This window comes from Mixophyes fleayi, chromosome 6 (assembly GCF_038048845.1).
Source record: "Mixophyes fleayi isolate aMixFle1 chromosome 6, aMixFle1.hap1, whole genome shotgun sequence".
NCBI classification, from domain to species: Eukaryota; Metazoa; Chordata; class Amphibia; order Anura; family Limnodynastidae; genus Mixophyes; species Mixophyes fleayi.
Genome location: NC_134407.1, coordinates 142986330 through 143007497, shown reverse-complemented (window position 1 = coordinate 143007497; position 21168 = coordinate 142986330). Strand labels below are relative to the sequence as shown.

The 21168-nt window shown below is 40.8% G+C and overlaps 1 protein-coding gene across 1 annotated transcript in view; it reads right to left on the bottom strand.

The window, feature by feature from the left end:
• The window catches only part of OPRL1 (opioid related nociceptin receptor 1), a 113249-nt gene extending 93434 nt beyond the window's left edge, over positions 1–19815 (bottom strand). Inside the window, exons 1-2 of the mRNA XM_075176673.1 lie at positions 19538–19815; positions 2849–3068 (exon numbers count right to left, since the gene is read on the bottom strand). Of these exons, the coding sequence (XP_075032774.1) occupies positions 2849–3054 (206 nt within the window). The 5' untranslated portion in view covers positions 3055–3068; positions 19538–19815. The remainder of the gene's footprint in view (positions 1–2848; positions 3069–19537) is intronic.
• Between the last annotated feature and the right edge of the window lie 1353 nt (positions 19816–21168).

The following is a 21168-nucleotide window of genomic DNA, read 5'->3' as shown; positions in this document are numbered from 1 at the left end:
AATAATAATAATAATATCATCCCTAGATAGTATACTTCACTAGCTATGATTCCACCACTCAGTTTTGCAATTTACCACAGTTATTGAAATTTACGTCACTCATCATTATTATTTTGCTGACACTTAATTACATGCTTTCACAGTTTATTGTATTTATTTTCTTATTCCATGTTGTATTTACTGAAATTTCTTTAATTATTAATATTTTATCACCATGTATTTATTTTTTCCTTTGTGATCTTCTTTACTCAATGTTTTTCTTGAAGCCATACTTTTCATGCACTATTATCTTTCGACACCACATTTCACTTATTACATTTTTCCACTTACTGATGTTCCTTGGTATTATACTTTACCCATTGGGAATATTCTCTATCTGCTTTCACTTGCTAGACAATACCTTCTATAAATTTTTCCATTTATCACTAAAAATTGCCACAAAACTATATTTTAATCTTTGGGAAATGATTTAGCATTACACTACGCTTAATGTAATATTTGTTAATTAATATTACTTCCTGATTCTGTCTCCCAGATAGGAACCCCTAACTCCCCGCCCCCCACCCCCCGCAAACCTTCATTGCAAAGGAAACCATAGCGTAACTCCCAAAAGTGATTTAATTATATAATTGTATTCTCCATCATTTCTAAAAACACAGTAATTCCTTCTTGAAAGCAATCACCCTACTTTTGTCTTGAGACACGCAGCCATATTTATGAAGTGGGGATCATCGGAACGAGGACAAGGACATGAAGGCTAAATTGGTAAATGATTTTGAAACATTCTTTCGTACTTGTGTCATCTCTTTCTCTTAATTCAACTGTATTTTTGTATCAGTATAGTATATGCTTACCCCTCCTCCACACATCCACCCATCGCTTTTTTTCTGTACCACACCATTTTCCTCCATTATTATTTGCATAAATATTCAAAATAATTTCTCAAAAAGTGTTGGGGTTGATTGTGGGGAAGGAGGTCTGGAGTGTTCATTCGTTGCTCAGCTATACATGTTTCATGTACCCCTCATTTTTCCAAACAATATTCCAGGATCTAGACAAGCGGCTATAAAGATTGAGACACAAGCAGCAGCAATAGCAGTAAATGCTGAACAACAGGTATGAGTCAGCAGTCGACTATATTGATTCTGGCAGGACAGTCCTGATTTTGGGAGACTGTATTGCACAGTCAGGATTTTGGATTTGTTAATATAGGGTGGAGCTGCATATGTCTAACAGCATTGCCCATGTGTCTGAAGAGGGAGGGGTTGGAGCATGGCCGATGCTTGGAACTTCAGTGCCCCCTGTCCATATTTGGCACATTCACCATGAAGCCCCTTTGGCACTCTATGGCACATGTGCAGACGTGGCTTCACTGCACATGCACCGCTCCCACATACCAATGCACTTATTTCGATACCAGTAGGGTCTCAGACCTTAAAGTGGCACAACGCCCTCGTTGAAAGCAGGCTGGTGGGGCCTTCCGCGCTTACAGTGTTTCATCAGCCATTGGTTGGAGGGTTGACTAAAGCCATAGCCAATAGCCATGCAACACATACACTACCCAGCCCACTGACAATTTGGTCCAACTGACAACATAAGGCCACATTTGCAATATTTTCCAGGGCTACTTTAAATTCCCAATCCACCCTTGTTTGTAATATTTGAACACGTTGTGTTTTAGGACAAGTGATACTTAAAAGACAAGGTTAGTAACCGGTGTCTCTCCAGCTGTTATCTACCAACAAGCCCTGTCATGGTGGGACTTGTAGTCCTTCACCAGTCAAAGGGCTACAGGTCTCTCAACTCTGCTCTGTGTACTAATATTTCCTGAATGTTATTGGTACTCCATTTGGATAATATGCTGAAAGCATAACTCCCAACGGTTTCAATGGCAGTAGGACAGTCCTGATTTGTGGTGCCCAAAAGGGACAGGGCTTACAGGAAGTAGCTGGAGCTCCACTGGAAAATGGTGGTAACTGGACTTATTAGAGTGTGCTTTGTAAGAAATGGGGATGTGGCTTGCATGAATCAGAGGAAAAAGTAATTTACAAGGAGCAAATTAAATCTCTCCTAAGCGCAACTGAAACTTTTACTCACAGTGCACCTAGATTTCACCTAGTGGTGCATAGGCTTGCAAACCAAGGTGGCCAAGTACAATTTATAAATTAAGGAACTTGTATCAATGTACTTCACTGAGGCTTCCTCATGCTCTGACCAATCAGAGTGAAGCTGCACTATTTGGTTAGAATGCTAGAAGCCTGATATTTGCAGCATGCCTACTGTAAGGAGCAGGGACTCTAGATGTTAACGTGCTTATTTCTTTTAACCCTTTGGATTGTAAATCTAGAAGAAGACGAGGATCCACCAACGATCTATGTAATCAAAAAAAGGGCTACTAAAGTGAATATGTATTATTTAAATAAAGGAATTTTCACGGTGTCTGTATTTTTATTTTTCAGTGTTTACTTGACAGATGAACTACGAGTCCCAATGAGACCTGGAAGCCAGGACTCGCTGGTACTTGTAGTTCTACATGTGCCAGTACCTTACATACAAAATTTAGTCGTTTTTAGTTGGATTGACATCTTCTAGGATATGTATACAGGGATACCATAATTCTGATTTCCACAATAGACAAAGATGCTTAACAACAAAGGAGTAATACAACAATGCAGTTTACTCAGTACTTAAATGTATTACATTTATTTATTTTAGCTCCACTCTAATATATTATTAAAATACCAGTAGTCCCCAACCAAAATACTCTGTATAGGACTATTATTGTAAAGGAATTAGAATATTTTCTTGTATACACATACTGACCAATATACAACACTGAATCTCTTACCTGATGATGACGTACATCACTGCACAGTTTCCCACAAGCCCCACTACGCACACAATCAGATAGACCACCACTATCGTGACCTGGATGCCCAGAGGTAGAAATCTGTCTACAGTGCTGTTGAAGAAGTTACCGCTTAGATTAGCATTTAGTAACAGCTCTCTCAGAAGGGCAGCCTGGTACGGCGAGTCTGGCAGAGGGAGATCCATCTGTGGGCAGTTATCTGAAGGAGAAAAGACAATGTCAGAAGTCACTAGACCACTAAGCTGCTGTCAAAATACAGGTTAGAAGCATGGAGTGAGCCCCAGTCTCAATCTATCAGGCAAATGCATCTTATATTCCAGTAACTGTACTGAGCCAACTGTGTAATGCATTAAACATAAAACAGCACACTAATAAAACATCTCACCTGAGAACTCACTAGGCCATAAATAAAATGACACTGAGCACCTAGTCCACCCATTTACCCTGCCTCTAGTTTCATAACCACTTTAAAGTCAGTTTAATTTAGTCCTTGGCCGCATACAAGACATTTTGTGGTGGCGACAAAAACACAGTCACAAAATAGCATCTGTGATTAAGAGTAGGGATGTGCACCGGCCACTTTTGGTGTCTCGTGTTTTGTGTTTTGGATTCGGATTTGCTTGAGGTTTTGGGTTCGGATTTGTTTCGCAAAACACCTGACGAAAGGTTTTGGTTCAGATTTAAGGTTTTGGATTCGGATTTATTTTGAAAAAAACATAAAAAGTGTTAAAATCAAGTTTTTGGGGTTTATTTTCACTCCTACGCTATTATTAACCTCAATAACATTCAATAACAATCATTTCCACTAATTCCCAGTCTGTTCTGAACACCCTCACACCTCACAATATTGTTTTTAGTCCAACTGGACTTATACTGCTGAATCAGTGAACTTTGTAATATTGCAGTACCAATGGACTTATACTGCTGAATCAGTGAACTTTGTAATATTGCAGTACCAATGGACTAATACTGCAGGATTGTTTTTTGGATATTTTTTTTTAATTTCTTTTTTTTATAATTTTTTTTTTATTATTTTTTTTATAACTTTTTTTAAAAATTTTTATAACTTGGGAATAAAGGGGAAATAACAATGCCCTTAGAAGGACAGAGCACAGGACACAGCACCACTGGACTGAGCACAGGACACAGCACAGGACACAGCACAGCACAGCACGAGATCTACCAGGACAGAGGACCACCTAACACAACCTCCCTCTACCCTGATCAATGCCCGAGTGAAGATGGCGGCGGCTAGCGGGGAATTTATAGAATACGAGTATCGCGAGATCCGACAGCAGGATTATGACTCAGAGCCTCGGTTTCAGTTTTGCAATTGGCAGGAATACCCGGATCTGTCTCGGATCCGGCTCGGATCGGCAACGTCCAGGTGGGCTCGGATTTCAGATATCCGAGCCCGCTCATCTCTAATTAAGAGATATCTACTAAGCAGACCGTAGCAGCTAATATTGATGAAATTTCAGATTGCTATTGTAAGATCTATCTTTATAACTTCTTTTAGTGCTGTTTCTGCTGACATTTTCTGTATGGGTGACACTTTGCTGAGTTGACAAAATATATGAAAGCATCACAAAATCAAAGCTCAAAATTAAGCCACGTGAATCCGGGATGTGTTGTGCTTGATACCATATAAAAGGAACTTCAATCAATAGGAATGATCGAATAATTTGAACCATTTTGAAATTCTATCAAATTTGTCCAATTTGAGAGCTTTCAACCTGTTCACTATTCAACCAGTTCAATCTAGTTTGACCACAGTGAGTGCCCCAACCTTGAACAGCTAACCTCGAACTTGCATTAATAATTTGATGTTATTAAAGGGAACCTTCACACGATATCTACTAGGGATGATTTAAAAAGAAAGAGAAAGAAAAAAAAAGAGAGAGAGAAAGAAAGAGAGAGAGAGAAATAGAGATAGAATAGATAGGATAGATATCTGGAGTAGCTATATCCTGTAAGTAAAAAACTTTCTATTAAATAAGTAGTTGAGTCTCAAAACAAAGACATTTTTTCCAAGAAATGTAAATATAATGGTAATATACCCCAAACTCCTTAAGTCTGTCTTTAGAAGTAACCAATACTGCTGGAAAATAACAATGTGAATTAAAAGAGTTTTTTGGAGCCTTCAAACACTCCGGAAACTTCAGCAAAATACATAGATTTATCTCTTTAGCCTGTCCTTATATGATATACAGTCAGAGACCACTTTGTAATCTACACCTTTTAGTTTTGGGTAGGACCCCACTTTGTAACCAGAACAGCCTGAGCACATTGTGGCATGGATTTAACAAGTTGTTGGAAATATTCCTTAAAGATTTTTTCCATATTCACATGATAGCCTGGTGATTATGGAGGCCATTGGAGTAGAGTAAACTCATTGTAATGTTAGTGTAACCAGCTTGTTGGAAGCAGCAATTAGAAGATGAGTAGATCTGGCCAGGGATGCACCTGATAAAAACAGCATTCAGGCTGTGGAATTTAAACAATGCTTAATTGGTGTTAAGGGGTCTAAGGTGTGCCCAGAAAGCATTCCCTAAACCATGACACCATCACCACCAGCTTGCAACATTGACACAAGGCAGGATGGATCCATGGATTTCTGTTCTAAGCTGAGAGGAGTAAAGCTCAGTGTGGTCTTCTGCTGCTGTAGCCCATAGACTTTAAGGGCTAGATTTACTAAGCTGCGGGTTTGAAAAAGTGGGGATGTTGCCTATGGCAACCAATCAGATTCTAGCTGTCATTTTGTAGAAGATACTAAATAAATGAAAGCTGGAACCTGATTTGTTGCTATATGCAACATCCCTACTTTTTCACACCCGCAGCTTAGTAAATCTAGCCCTCAGGCTCCACATGCTAAGCATTTGATCACACACCTATAGAGATTAATTGACGGTGGTATGAGCTTCTGCATACCTCTAGTGCAATTTATGGTTATTTCAGTTACTGTCTCCTTCCCGTCAGCTTGAACCAATCTGGTCATTCTCCTCTGACCTCTGTCTTTAATGAGAATTTTTCGACCACAAAATTGCCACTCAATAAGGCATATTCAATTCTCGGCGGAAACGCCGAAAATATCGTGGTCCGCGCACGATTACCGTAATAACGTTAATACGGTAATTTTCTCGCTGGATATCAGCTTGCAGCTCCCTGAGCCGCGAGCTGAAATCCAGCTAACTATTACCGTATTAACGGTAATAGTTTTTCCGCGGCGCGGAAAAAAAATAATTGAATATGCCCCAATGAATGTTTTGTTTTGCGTACCATTATCTGTAAATCCTAGAGACTGTTGTGCATAAAAACCCCCGGGTATCAGCAGTTTCTGAGATAGTCAAACCACCCTGTCTGGCACCAACAATCATTCCACAGTCAAAGTCACTTAAATCAAATTTCTTTCCATTTCGGTGTTTGGTCTGAACAATAACTGAACCTCGTTAACCATGTCTGCATGTTTTTATTCACTGAGCTACTGCCACATGATTGGCTGAGTAGATATTTGCATTAAAGAGCAGGTGTACAGGTGCAATTAACTGAGTGGGCACTAAGTGTATGTTCCCTGGCATATTACACAGTACGTGCGGTGAGCAGGAGAATCATCACTTCTCTCTGAGGGCCAGGAAAATTGATGATTTTCCTGTTCACTGCCAAAGGAGAGAAGAGATGGGTTTTTTTGCATCACTACTCTCATCTTTTGGGGTATATGTGATAGGATAGAGTAGGAATAGGGCTCACCAGCAGCATGAAGTCAAAGCTGTAAAAACAGGACAGTCTCTCTATGTTGTTGTTTTGATATTTTTAATGTTGAACTATGCTGACTCTGACTACTTGTGTGTTAGGTCTGACTCCTGTTAGGGGCTCCTCTTTGCAATGCTGTGACTCCAACTATCATTGCGTGTTGAATTAGCCCCGCAAAATACCATTAATTTCCAGCACCTACTTTTGTGTTGGTTCCGCCTACAGAGGATTTGATCTCACGCATGTGAGGCCACTTTCAAAATTATTTCCAGGGCCACTTTAAGTTCCCCTGGTTTGCAGCTAAGTCATACTTGCCGACTTTCTTCAGCTCCCTTCTGGGAGCCAGCCAGTGGAGGGGGGCGTGACGGCCAAAATCGCGTCATTTTGGCCCCGTTCCCTGTGACGTCATGACGCATTTGACAGCGGGGGGGGGGGGGGCAGGCCAAACGCCGCGATTCACCGGGAATCGGATCTAATTCTGCCCACTTCACTAGGAAGTGGGCAGAATTCGGGAGATTGCCACACTCGCCCGGGAGTCCGGGAGACTCTCGCAAAATGCGGGAGTCTCCCGGACATTCCGGGAGAGTTGGCAAGTATGAGCTAAGTATAGGTAGACACCTGTTTTAAATACATTGCACTGCTCTGAATTGATCAAATCTAATTTTAAAATAACACTCGCTACCTCATAATTTTATCATTTTACTTCCTTATTAGTGTATGTAACTAGCTAATGAGATGTGTAACTAAACTGTAATTTGATAGTACACTCTCCTCAACAGTGGACTCTTTTCTATTGTCTTCTAAAGTATAAAAAAAGAGAAACTGTGTGCAAGTGTACCTAGAAGAATTGATGCTGTTTTAAAGGCAAATGGGTGGCCACGCCAAATATTGATTTGATTTAGATTTCCCTTCAGTTCAAACACATTGCATTTTGTTAATTAATAAAAATAAACTACTAACACTTCGATTTTTGAAAGCACTCTTACTTTGCAGCATCTTACGCACACATGCCTAAAACTTTTGCCTATATATATATATATATATATATATATATATATATATATATACATATATATATATATATATATACATACACACACACACATATACAAACACACACTGTAAGGTAATGTGTATATAATGTGGCATCATATACCAAACACATACATAGTTAAAGTGGAAATGAATGCTATGTAATAGAGACAAAACTATGTAATAAGACAAGGACAGCTAACTACTAGTGTTTAAATGCTGCATCTGACTGCATTTTTGACACCAGTGTTAAAACACTAGCATTGTATAACATGTTAAAATAAGCCCTTGTTATACAATGCATCTATAGCCATTTGTATACATCTGTGCGCAGTTGCTTCTCAGTGTGTATTTTAGACGCATCTTGTTCATGCGTCACTGGTAATTGGTTCAATTTATCTATATAGGTGTGTGATTAACAAATGAGTTGAGGGGCTATGGGGGACTCCTGTCAATAAGAGTAAGAAATAGAGAATAAGAGTTCACTTATTCTGCGGCAGGGCTCGGAGCAGAGCAGTTCATATCATCTGTTATGTTGCTGTTTTTTTGGGAGTTTTTTAAACTTTTTATTTGTAACAGCAGATAAATAAAAAACACAACAGTACATGTCAGTGACAGTAAACAGGTACCAAGAATACAAGACATAAAGAATTGGATATATAAGAAAAAAACCAAAGAAAAACAAAAGAATATATAAATATATTTTTCACACTGTGGTACATTCCAAGTGTTATCTGGGAATTAAAGGTCTACGGGATGATTATAGAAGTGAGGATTACCCCTGTATCAGAGGTAGATCATGTAAGGTTGAAGATATAAAACGTATAGAGCAAACTGCTGGATTTTTTTAAATTTTTTTGGTTTGGGGGAAAAAGGGAGAGGGACTGAAAGGAATGGGGAGGGACTATCCAAATTGGAAATACAACACTGTCTGAGTCTTAAATGCCAAGATGGTAGTAAAAAAGGGAGGAGCAGAAAGAAGGGGGTAAAAAGAGAATAGGAGGAGAGGAGAGCCACAGAGACAGGTGGATATATAAGGCTTAGAAAAATTCTGGCATAATGCTGTTAAAACTATACTAAGGGCCCCACACTTTGTGGAATGTGGGAACTGTGTCATGAAGAAGACTTGTCACATATTCCATGGATGCAGTGTGCCAAGTTCTTTTTATAACGCCCTCTCTAGAGGGTTGTGAAGCCTTCTTCCACTCACTAGCTATTTGTAGCTTAGCTGCATTATATATGTGTCGAACAAGTTTATTCAATAATTTAGAGATCCCTTTGACAGGCTGGTACAATAGCACCAATAGCGGGTTCTTAGGCACATTGATTGAGGTAACCTGTCGAACCAGTGATATTACAACGTCCCAAAATCTAGATACTAGAGGGCATTCCCACCAAATATGAAGGAAAGAACCCACGTATCTACAATTACGCCAACAAAGATCTGAGGTGTGGGGGAAAATAGAGTGTAGTCTTACAGGGACCATGCACTATCTAGTATAAATCTTATATGTATTTTCGCAAATGGCTGTATTAATGGAAGACCTTGAAATACTTTAATGAATGAGCGACCATCCCTCCTCGTCCAGAGTTACTCCTAGATCCTGTTCCCATGCCCGCTCAAACGGTTCCGTGAAAGGGGAGGAGGAGGACACGAGATACAGGATCGATATGTAACCACGACGACCCGGGCTGTAAATGCAATGCCTTTCAAAGGGTGTTGGGGAACGCAGCTTAGACGATTGTGTCTGGGCTTGTATAAAGCTTTTTATTTGCATATAGTGAAAATATAAATTGCTTGGCAGAGCGTATCTCTCACTCAGGTCTGTGAAGGAACGTGGTGCATGCTCACCCATCAGGTGGTAGAATCGATCTAGTCCCACTTTCCTCCAAGGATAAGCAAAAGCCTTAATGCAGCCCTGTGGGAAATGGGGGTGTCTCCACAGCTGAGTGAGAGGCGAGGGGTAGGGGGCCAGTTCGTATTTTTTATTCAATTTGTTCCAGATCTCCAACGTAAAATGGATGGAGGGGATAACCGAGGCTGAGGCTGGTCTGATACTCCCAGGGATCCAGGGTAAAAATCACACTCCTATATCTGGGGACAACAATTCTTCAATATCCACCCATTTCTTGAGTCCTACAGGTGAGAGCCAAGAAATGAGATGAGTCAATTGTGTGGCTTGATAATATTTGTCAAATAAGGTAAGGCCCAGGCCACCATTATATTTGGATTTAGCTAGACAAAGCTTAGTACGCCTGGGTCTCTTACCCTGCCACACAAACTTGCCACAAAGCGATTGAATAGAGCTCAGGAAAGAATCTGGTACTTTGACCGTGAGGGTCTGAAATAAGTATAGCAAACTAGGTAAGATATTCATTTTAATGGTATTGATTCTCCCGAACCACAAGATGCAAAGAGAGCTCCAGGTCAATATGTCTTGTTTTATTGTAGATAGCAAAGGGGGATAATTAGCCTGAAACAAAGTTTTGTAGGAAGTTGTGATATAGACTCCCAGGTAACGAATTGCTTGGGGTCGCCACTGAAACTCAAAGTTAAGTTCCAATAACTTCTTTGTGTGAGGTGAAAGGTGTAACGCAAGCGCCTCCAATTTGGAATTATTCACTTTATATCCAGAGAGAGAACCAAAATTCTGCAACTCTGTGAATAGATTAGGAAGGGAGGTTTGAGATGAGGGTAGAGTAAGGAGGACATCATCTGCAAACAACAAAATCTTATATTGTCTACTACTGACCTGGATTCCCTTCACATCTGGGTTAAGTCGGATCCGAGCAGCAAGTGCGTAAATAAGAGGGGAGAGAGGACACCCTTGTCTCGTCCCATTATTAATACCAAACACGGATGAGCTCAAGCATTTGTCGATACAGAGGAGGACGGGCTATGATATAGAGCTTGAATACCTTGAAGAAAATTACCATAAAAACCAAAGGAGTTGCAGGTTTTTTTTTTATTTGCTTTAAATAAGTTTTCCCATGGATTAGCCTTTGGATAAAAATAAGAAGTTCTGATTTGGCTTTCCCCTTTGGATTACAAATTGAGGAAATTTACCATTGGACTAAAAGAATATCTGGTTTGGCTTTCTATTTGGATTACAAGTTAAGAACATTTCCCATTGGATTAAAAGATGCAATAAGCCCTTCTAAACCCTCAGTAACTATTATAAATATGATCCATCTTTGCCAGGGGCCCAGGTACTACATTGGGTTTCACATTTATAAGTACCGCATCTCAGTTGTTCTCTGCAGCCCCATGCTGTCTCATCTTATACATAAACATTACTGTAAACGTATTATACTTTTACTTACTATACTTTTATATTCACTTGACAACTGTCTCACAATTGTTTACCCCACCACCATCTGTTTACATTCTGCACTCCACCCCAGACATTTCTTCAGTAAAAACTATTGAATTGAATTGCATTAAAAGATGGAAGAATTGAAATTGATTATGGCGGTGTAATAAAGTGGTTAACAAGGATTTTTTAACTTTTAATACTTTATTTTTATGATGACTCAAGGTCTTCAGGAACACCTTAAAGTTATGCTGGGTCCACTGTGGCCCTGATTATCTTTCAATACCTCCACTCCAGCCCTGTGTTTACCAGGTTGTTTCACACTGACCCACTTACTGCGGGCTTCCATGTTACAGTGTTATCAGTCCAACCATGGTAGTGGTTGCTACTTTAGCAGGGGGATCCTATGTTGTCCCCCTATTTCAGTGGCTGTATTGAGCTGGCTATGAATTTTTTTTGGGGGGTGGTGCATTTTTTTTGTTATACATTGGCTGTGTAAATATGAGTCAAACACATACAATTATGGACAGGCTACCACATGTTGGGCATGCAATGTTCTATTATCCCCTTGAACAAATTATGAGACAGAGCCATCTTTATTTAGCTGAACCTTTGCAAACTCTGAAGACAGTATGTCAGATCCCAGCAGTGGTGCATACAAAGTACATCTGAAATTACAATTAAGTGCCAATATCTATTCGCAGCAGTATGAGGAATAGTATGTAGCAACAATAGTACTGCAATTTGATAGTCACTCTCAAAGAAACAATTAGGATGAACATTTATTCTTACCCTAAGTTCCAAGGTGGTCAGTTGTAGATGGAAATTTACCACCAAGTCATAAGTGTAAATCTTACATGGGCAAAAAAAAGGTAAAATGCATTAGGGCAATTACCCCAAAGGGTAATAACCTCAAATATCTAATTACATGGTACAAGAAAAGGAAAAATGTTAGTGTTAGTAGTAAAACAACAAAAAAAGAGTAATGATAACGCATCCTCATCCAGTTTATTTACAATTATAAAACACATGGTGGAAGCAAAACATTTTTTAGATTACAAAGCAATCTTTGTTTCAGAATTCTGTTGGCATAGCCTCACGAAATGAAATAACATTAGACAACCTATTTTCTGAAAATGCTTGCGAAGTTGTATCAAGCGGTAATGGTGAAGAATAAACAGCCACACAACTAGATGCAGTTGCCATTCAGCAGGCACATGCGTAAAAAAAAATGCCTGCCCAACCTCCCACATCTCAAAAGCACAACTGTCCACATACAATGAAGGACAGTTGTCATAATTTAGAGTGTAAGCTCCAATGGGGCAGGGACTGATGTGAACGAGTTTCCTGTACAGCGCTGCGGAATCAGTGGCGCTATATAAATAAATAGTGGTGATGATACTATTAATGAAACCTGTAATGCAACACCAGACAGCAACATGGCCTACATCACCTACAAGCTTACAAACAGACATCAAGAAAGTTCTCAATCCAATATATAAAAGTCATATATTATTCAAAAGGCCGGTTGCCACTCCAAGCCAAATATTGTGAGTATGGAAATGTTTTAAGCGGGGCATGGATCGCCTGGCATTGGTCAATTGAGCAGCATATGCACAAAGGATCAGTTGAGGTCACCAAGGAACAAAGCTATAATGTAAACCCTGATCTAACATATGGAAATGCATAATAATCTCCACTGGGAGAAATACGCAAGACCTGACAACCAGATGGCTCTTTGAAAAATAAAAATAACTAGTTAGCATATCTAGCTTTGTTGTCCTTGATGATGTTGATAAGGGTGATGATGATGATGTACATTTTGATTGCTCTAAAGTTTTCAATCATTGTTGCTTAATGTTTATGATAATTTCACTGAAAAATTTCAATGCAGCTGCAGCGATGGCTGCCAACCATCGCTACTGGAAGTATAAGACAAAGGGTAAAGTACAACAGGACACATCTTACAGCACTGCCTAAATGCACACTTAACAAATATGAACGTTCCAGAAATGTTTCCTCAAGGTTTATTGAATCTGCATCATTTCAGTAATTGATGTCTTGCATAGTGCTACGATGGCAACAGGGCCATCTTTTCCATTGGGCACGATGGGCAGCTGCCCAGGGGCCCCACGGGCAAGGGGGCCCCATAGGCACGGCTCTTAATGAGAATAAATAATCCTGCAAAAGAAAAAAACCTGCAAAAAAAACCTTCAAGGGTCACTGAGAAAGTACATCTATCTATCTCTATCTCTATATATCTATATCTATATCTGTATCTGTATACATCTATATATCTATGTCTATATCTATATCTAGGGGCCCCGGTGCACTGCTTTGCCCGGGGACCCATAACGTTGTTAAGATGGCCTTGGATGGCAAGTATTTAGAAGGTATTATTTTCCAAACAAATCTGCACCACCTTTACATGCCAACACAAATACCTGCTCCCCAAACTTTTTTCTGTTCAGCACCCTCTCTAGTTTGCATTCACTGGACCTGATACATCACGCACGCATACGGACGCATGCGGAGCGAAACATGCGTTTGTTTCAAAACACACGAAAATCAGCTCTGTGCACTCCTGAATTCAACAAGGAATAGATCTTAAAATACCTGTGCTGATAAATACGAGTAGGTCTGCTGTGCTCTACTATACAAAACACTGTAGGATACATTCAATACTTATGTGGAATATAAATTTGCAGAGAATGCACACAAAAAAACCTATTGAATTAATGTCACCTGTTAATAATATAAGCACTAATGATAAAACAGTAAAGAAAAAAAAGTGTTGGGTGTTTTTTATTTTTGTTCTTTTTCCATGAGCTTCATTTATTAGGATGTAGAATGCATAAACATTCCTAATTGGCTGTTGTTAAATTGATCTTAGTCTCTCTCCGTCTGTGTGTGTGTATGTTAGGAAATTTAGACTGTAGACCCACTGGGGCATGCTCTGATGTGAGTGAGTTCTCTGTACAGCGCTGTGGAATTAGTGGCGCTATATAAATAGCTGATGATGATGATGATAGGAGACGGTCATCACTACTGATCAGGACTTAGACCAGTCCTGTAGCTGGAGCAAGAGATACAGCAGAAAAAACAGATAACTTTGCAATGCTTAGAGGTTGATTCAGACGTGGCTGCATGTGCTTGAGTTTGGCATGTCCTTACTGTAAATGGACTTCGGCCAAAATCCCCTTCCCTGACCCAATCCCTCACTGAAAACATAGGTTGTTGTAAGTGTCCTTTGCAAACCAAGACGGAGCGGACAGGGCTGCGTTTACTGACGTATGATCCAGTTCTGGACATGTTCCGAGTGATTTTACATACAATATGTTGAAAATCGGCACATACGTGCCTTGATGAATCAGGCCCACAGTGTTCTTTTGTGTCCAGAACCCACAGAGATTGTAGATGACTGATAAACAGTGGGTGGGGGGTTGGAAGCGAGACCTGATAAGCAAATTCTGAGCGAATAACAATAACAATCTTAAAAGTTGTTCTTCTGCTTTGCGTGGACGGACGCCTGTGAAGTCTCGGTCGGGGCGCCCTGTTGCCTAGCAACAGGTGTGCCGTGCCCCCGGCTCTCTCAGTCGGGCGCATGCGCCCAGGTCCGTCCCGGGATGCTATTATCGGCACGCAGCGTGCCTGATCCTTCCTCCTCCAGCCTCCTCCAATCCCTGCTTCCCTGCTCTTATTTAAACCTGGCTCTGGCGCCATTAGGGTGCCAGAGACAGAGTAACAGGTTTCTGTCTCCAGCATACTAGTGAGTGTTTCCTTTTGTGACCCGGCTTTCCTGACCATTCTCTTGTGTATCCGCTCTCCTGTTGTGACCCGGCTTGTCGACCATTCTCCTATCTGCCTGCTCCGCATTGTTCCTGCGACCTTGACTTGTTTGACTACCCCTCTGGATCCTCCTATTGTACCTTGCATTCCCGATTGGCTTGACCCGGACCTTCTGACCCTTCTATCACTACCAGGGCCGCCGAGAGGGAAGGGGAGCGAGTGCTAATTACCCGGGCATGCCAGGTGGCCCGGCCCGGGCCCTCGCGCCGACGATTTTTTTTTTTTTTTAATTCTTTTATTTATTTATTTTCAAAACTAAATTTTTTGTGGTTTTGTTCACTGGTGGGGAGAGCAGGGTAGTTAAAAAAAATAAACATACTCATGTGATCGCAGCGCCGGCATCACTCCTCTATGCTCCTCTCTGCTCCATTCAGACTCTGCGTCAGCCCCATTATCTCATATTATAATCAGCAATAGGAAAGATTAATAACATGCCATGTAATTCCTATTATACACAGGATTGCACACGTTTCTGAACATCGGAACTGCTTATGAACAAACATATTTGCCCACCTACAGCATCCATAAGTATGTCCAATTGAACATAGCATCCAAAACTCAGGTGAGTTCAGCTGCCTAAGTTTCACCTAACTACGCCCACCCCACTCATTAAGGGCCTTGTACAGAGTTGGATGCAATATATGCTTAAAATTTAAGAGTATATTACATCCGTCTCAAAGTATTCAACTTGTGCAGAATGCACAGATGGTTGCACATCTGCAGTATATGCCTGAAAAATAAATAAATAGATTAAAAAAAAGCATGTTTCAACACACGGGAAAAAAGCGCGCCGTCCCCAGAAAATGCAGAAGCCAGCAGTAGGCTATGCTATAGCCCTAAGCCTGTCATCATGGGCATGCATTAACCTCTGGGATTGGGCCCACAAAAAACAAAACAAAAAAAACCATCCCACCAGGAAAAAACCAGCATGCCCTTGCCATCTAAAAGCGTATGCTGTAGTACTAGAAGTGCTAGCATACCCAATGGCTGCCAGGGCACGGTAGTACATGTAGAACTACAAGTGACAGCATGCCTTAGCATCCTGGTATGCCAATTTGCATGCGGCAGTACGAAAAGTCGCATTTTGCACATCAGACTTATGTCCAACTCTACATGAGGCGCTAAATGACCATTAACATAATATCAAAGTGATACTACTTATTTCACCCTGGCTCTATAAGCAAGGAGGTTATCCATTTTAGGACAACCATTTCTCAAGCCATTACCACATGTACCATTTCTCCACTTTTGGACAAGCACTGTTACGTTACAGAAGCGTTGGTACGATGTGCCTCACAGCATGGAGAGACAATTGTTGTCAGCAACTCGGGGAAAGAGATTTAAAATGACTAGGCTGAAGGTGTGTAGGGCAGTCGACACCTGATTGGACAGGAGCCAGAACCAAACTAATTATGTTGTACACACTGCATGCCCCCCACTTCTCACCCTGCTGTCAGATACAACAGACTAGTATTTCAGTACAGACAACTAACTGACAATTCACACTGGTACAGGGATTAGCATTGTGACCTCACAGAGCTTGGATCATGGATTGTGGACTGTGTGTAGTTTTTATATACTTGCCAACCCCCTAAATTCTGGGTAGGTCACCCGGACTCCTGGAAGTGTAGGGCACTCTCCTGAATCTGCCCATTTCCTAGTGAAGTGGGCAGATTCTGGAGCCTCATAAACGGATTCTCTGGAAATTGCGGCATTTTGGACCGCCCCCCCCCCCCCCCCCCCCCGACGGTAAAATGATGAGCTTGATGGAGACTGAATTTGCAATTAAAGAGGCTAGAACCTCAGCAGATATCAGAGATGTCCTCTATTAATAAATAGCCTTGAAACTTGCAAATGTGGCAATCCCCCCAAAACTGCACTTTTTCGGGGATTTAAACCTCTTCAGAGGTTTATAAATAGGCCCATAAAGGACAAGTATGGCTCAGGTATTGAAAATGTGGGGGCCACGATCTTACTCAAAGCCAAACCACTTCTTTGTTGCATGTTTTGCATAATCTAGTAGTTGGAGAAGTTTGTCATACTTTTACTATTACTTTTATAATGATAATCGAAAATTATATTTGTTTATTATTTTACTGACTGACAGTAAGTCTTCTGTAAGTCACAAAGCACAGGGTGGTCCCCTATTGAGTTGCTACAAGAGGGAGCACCTAAGTATTATTATCTTTTATTTAAATGGCGGCACATAGGGATCCGCAGCGCTGTACATAGAGCATGGACAAAACACGGCATACAGAGCAGTACAAAAACAAAAACAGAGTGCAAATAAAAAAACCAGTTCAGCTAACAATAGGTGAACAAGGCAGAGGTATAAGTGAAGACCAGAACACATAGAAGCTAAGAAAGGAAAGGAGGAAAGATGGGGAGTGAGCTAAAACAGGCTGACCTGTGCCAAGCAGTAGGGTGCAATTAAAAGGAACAGGGGAGTAATGGAGCTGGGAAAGAAAGGGAGAAGAGGAGAACCAAGGGCAGCGGCCTATTGTCGAGGTGCACAATGAAGCTGTGGAACCGAAGGCAGAGGTAAACCGGAGGAGGAGGACCTGAGGGAAAAGAGGGCGCTGCTCGCGGGAGCTTACAATCTAAAGGGAAGGAGCAGACTGACAGGAAACAAAGAGGGGTGTCAGGGTGAAGGGATTCGTACTCGGGAGAGAGAGGAGCAAGAGGGTAGTATGAAGAGCAGAGGAGGAAAGAGGGAGAGATGTACTATCGTACCACTACCCATTAGTCACCAATGATAAATAGACCCCTAATGCTTACATGATTTTCATGCATAAGTCAACTATACTGAATGCAACAGATACCCATAGGGTAACTAGAATAAATTATCCAATTTGGTGCAAGCCTAGCAACCACACGCAGGTATGCCAACAGCTCTATTCTGTAGGTCCCCATCTATTTCAAGTATGTCATGGGGACATTTGCCATATTGGATTTACAGGTTTGCATAGTTACACACAGAGAGCAACTAGTAAGATAGCTACACTCTACCTGAAACATGTATTGTTCATACTGCGATCACAAATGAAACCATGTTGTGCGCTAAAGACACTATCTTGGGCACAACCAGCATATAAAATGTATATATACTGTCACAAAAATGTCAGGAACAATACCTGGCCACAGATGTGTTTGCGCTGCACTTAGTAAATGACCTTGAAAGTATAGTAGAGTGTAAGCTCTTGAGAGCAGGGCCTTTCACATTTTTAGCTATGTGGCATTCTATGTTTCCCTTTATTGTGCAGCATTACATATTAAGATGGCAATATGGTAATGGTATACAAGGAGTATATATATATATATATATATATATATATATATATATATATATACATATATACACACACACACACACAGTACATACATAATACTCAACAGGAAAATGAAAATTGTAAATTCCCTTTCCTATAAAACGGAGTGTGATGTTTTATTCAGATACCAACTATTTCTACTATTAGCATAACCCTGGAGTGTCATTTCACAGAGGGGTGGGAACGTAATAGGTATGTCAGTATTGTGATGTCACTTATGTGAGATACTGAGACCTCTAATACTGCCAGTATTTACACGTAGGGCCACATCCATGGTCCCTACACTATGCTTTTGTCATATTTTCCTGGAGGACAAAAAATAAATGACTATTCTGTCACTATATGCCTGATAAACAAGTGTCAGACAAACAGACAGGGCTCCCAGACATGTCAGTCTCATTGTACAGTAATTGGCCCTACCATGTCTATCCATATATTATTGTTTATGCTACATTCATATGTTCTGTAGCACATAACATGTTGTAAAGGTGCAGAAGATGTATACCATAAAATACTTTCTATATTTAATAATGTACACATACATTCCAGTAATTTTGCATCCAACATATATACACCTTTGATTTTATTGTAAGACAAATACATCGATTCACAATGACATAGCTTTCTTTCAAATGACATGGTATACAGCATATGTTCCCACCACCTGAACAGTATTTCTTTCTATATAGTAAATAGCATAAACAGCGTTGGGTAACATACTATAGAGCTATATGTACTCACTACTTCAGCTTACTGTAGCTATAATATAATACATTGAATGAGATAAGCAACCTGTGCCTATATAGCTGTTGTGGCACTACAAGTTGTCTAGCTGATATGGCATGCTGGAATATCTAGTTCCACAGCCGCAGGAAGGGGGGGGGGGGGGGGGGGGGGGGTGGCAACAAGTTGTTTAAGCTTGTGCTAACGATAAGCACAACCACCCTTAACCAAACAGTATTACCAATGTTTGAACATTCCCTATATGAAGCCAAGCGTTTAATGTATGCCCCGCACAGTATCTATATCTTATAGCACGTATAGGGTGAGACACACTCCAGTACATTATAAGTGTATATTGCCACACTTGGCTGCTGCATATAATGCAGGGACGTCCCAGAAGTTGGGAGACAGTTGAGTCTTGTTTCAGGATCAGTCACACGGAGTGCGGAGTGGGTATCTGTGCTGCAGAGCATCTCATCCACACTGCAGTCACCACACATCTCTCTGCACCAGCACATAGCAACAGGGCGCTTAGTGCAGACTGCATGACAACAGAGCATCCCACACCAAAGACAAGCAAGCAGGCAGGCAGGAGAAGGGGGTGCAGGGGTACCCCATGATAACACAACCTTTGAGGTGACGCAGCTGTCAATGGGGAGGATGGGACTTACCCCGGTCTGGCTGCTGCGGTGTCTGGAGTCTCCCTGCTACTCAGGCTTATTCTTCCTTCACCAAAACAGACAGCCGCAAAGCTCCGGCCAGGGAGGGAGAGGGGAAAATCACATCGATGCTCCGGAGGGGTGCAGAGAGACAGGGAGGCAGGGGTGTGCTGGATGCAGAGAGCAGGGCTGGGATTCTGCATTAACTCACTGTGCTATACAGACAATGGGAGGGGAGGAAGCACCGCTCAGACCTGGGCAGGAGGGGAGGAGAGGAGACACTCATTACAGAGAGATAGACCTGTTAAATGAATGTGTGAGCGGTCCACGCTAACATATGCGCAGCATGCAGAAAGAAAACCTAGATGCTGACCTATGGCACCTCAGAAGTTCATTTCACTGAAATATGACCTTGAGTGGGAGGTAAAGGGTTAATGTCATTAGATGTGGCCATTCCCACCCAAGGACAGCTGGGAGACTAGTGGGAGCATGGTTGAGCCCGACACCTGCGGTCTAGCGGAACAGGAAAGGTTAATTTGACGTTGGGGATTGAATAGTTAATCTGAGAAGAATTTTGATAAAAGTAAATGGTTCGAGTTTCCAGGTTTACAGGTCCGTGGTTTAATGAAAGTCAAGGGTTAATGTGATGTAAGTTTATAGGTGAGTATAACAGGTGATGGCATGGTTTGAAGGAAGGGTTAATGAAGTCAGCTCAATGACAGGAAATTGAAAAATCAACGTGAGATGGGTGTTGCTTGTACTGCCCTGGCACTGAGGGAGTGAAGAGTTAATGCCTTTAAATTCGGGATAGAAGTAAACGGTTAATATGGGGTAGGTGTCTTTGCAGGTCTCATATAGAATAAAGGTGTGTGTTTTTTAAGCTAACAGATAGCGGAGCTTGAATGATTAATGCAACCTGGCCAGGTACTGAGGATAGGCATGGGCTCTTACTTAGCTATGAAACGATAAAGAGTTGTTCTGCTGCCTTTCATCCACCCATACATGCATCTTGGCCATAAAGTAAAATGAAGGGTTAATTTGATAATGGGATTTTGTTTTTAACCAAAGCATGAAAGAGAACAAAAAGTCAATGCCTTGAATTCACTGAATATAAGCCGTTTTTAGACCTGTGATATATGGAAATTTGATTTTAGCTTTAGAAGAAAGAGTAAAGGGTTAATGTAGCAAATAATTGTACTTGCAGGCCACAGATTGTTAATATCAGTAGTGTTGTTTTTTTTCAGCTCAGTATAGAGAGATAGGTTGATAGTTGCATTGCAAAGACTCAGTATAATAAAAAGTTAATGCAAATATAGTTATATTTTAGTTCAGGGATAAAGGAGAGAGAAGTGTGAGGGTTAATTGGAGAAGGACATCATTTCATAGAGTAAAGAGTTAATTTGGGGATAGGTTGTATATATGAGCCTCAGAAGGATTTTCACCTTAGTCTAGGAGTATAGGGCCAAAATGTTAATGTGAAAACATATGGTTTTTTTTTTATTGATAGACAATATTTACACAGTGGAAGCAAGAGTGAGAGAAATATTGTTACTTTTAAAGGTTAGGATTCATAAGGATAGTGGCAATAAAGAGATTATTTTGAGAGTAATAGAATGTTTCAGCCCAGATATAGTGAACAAATA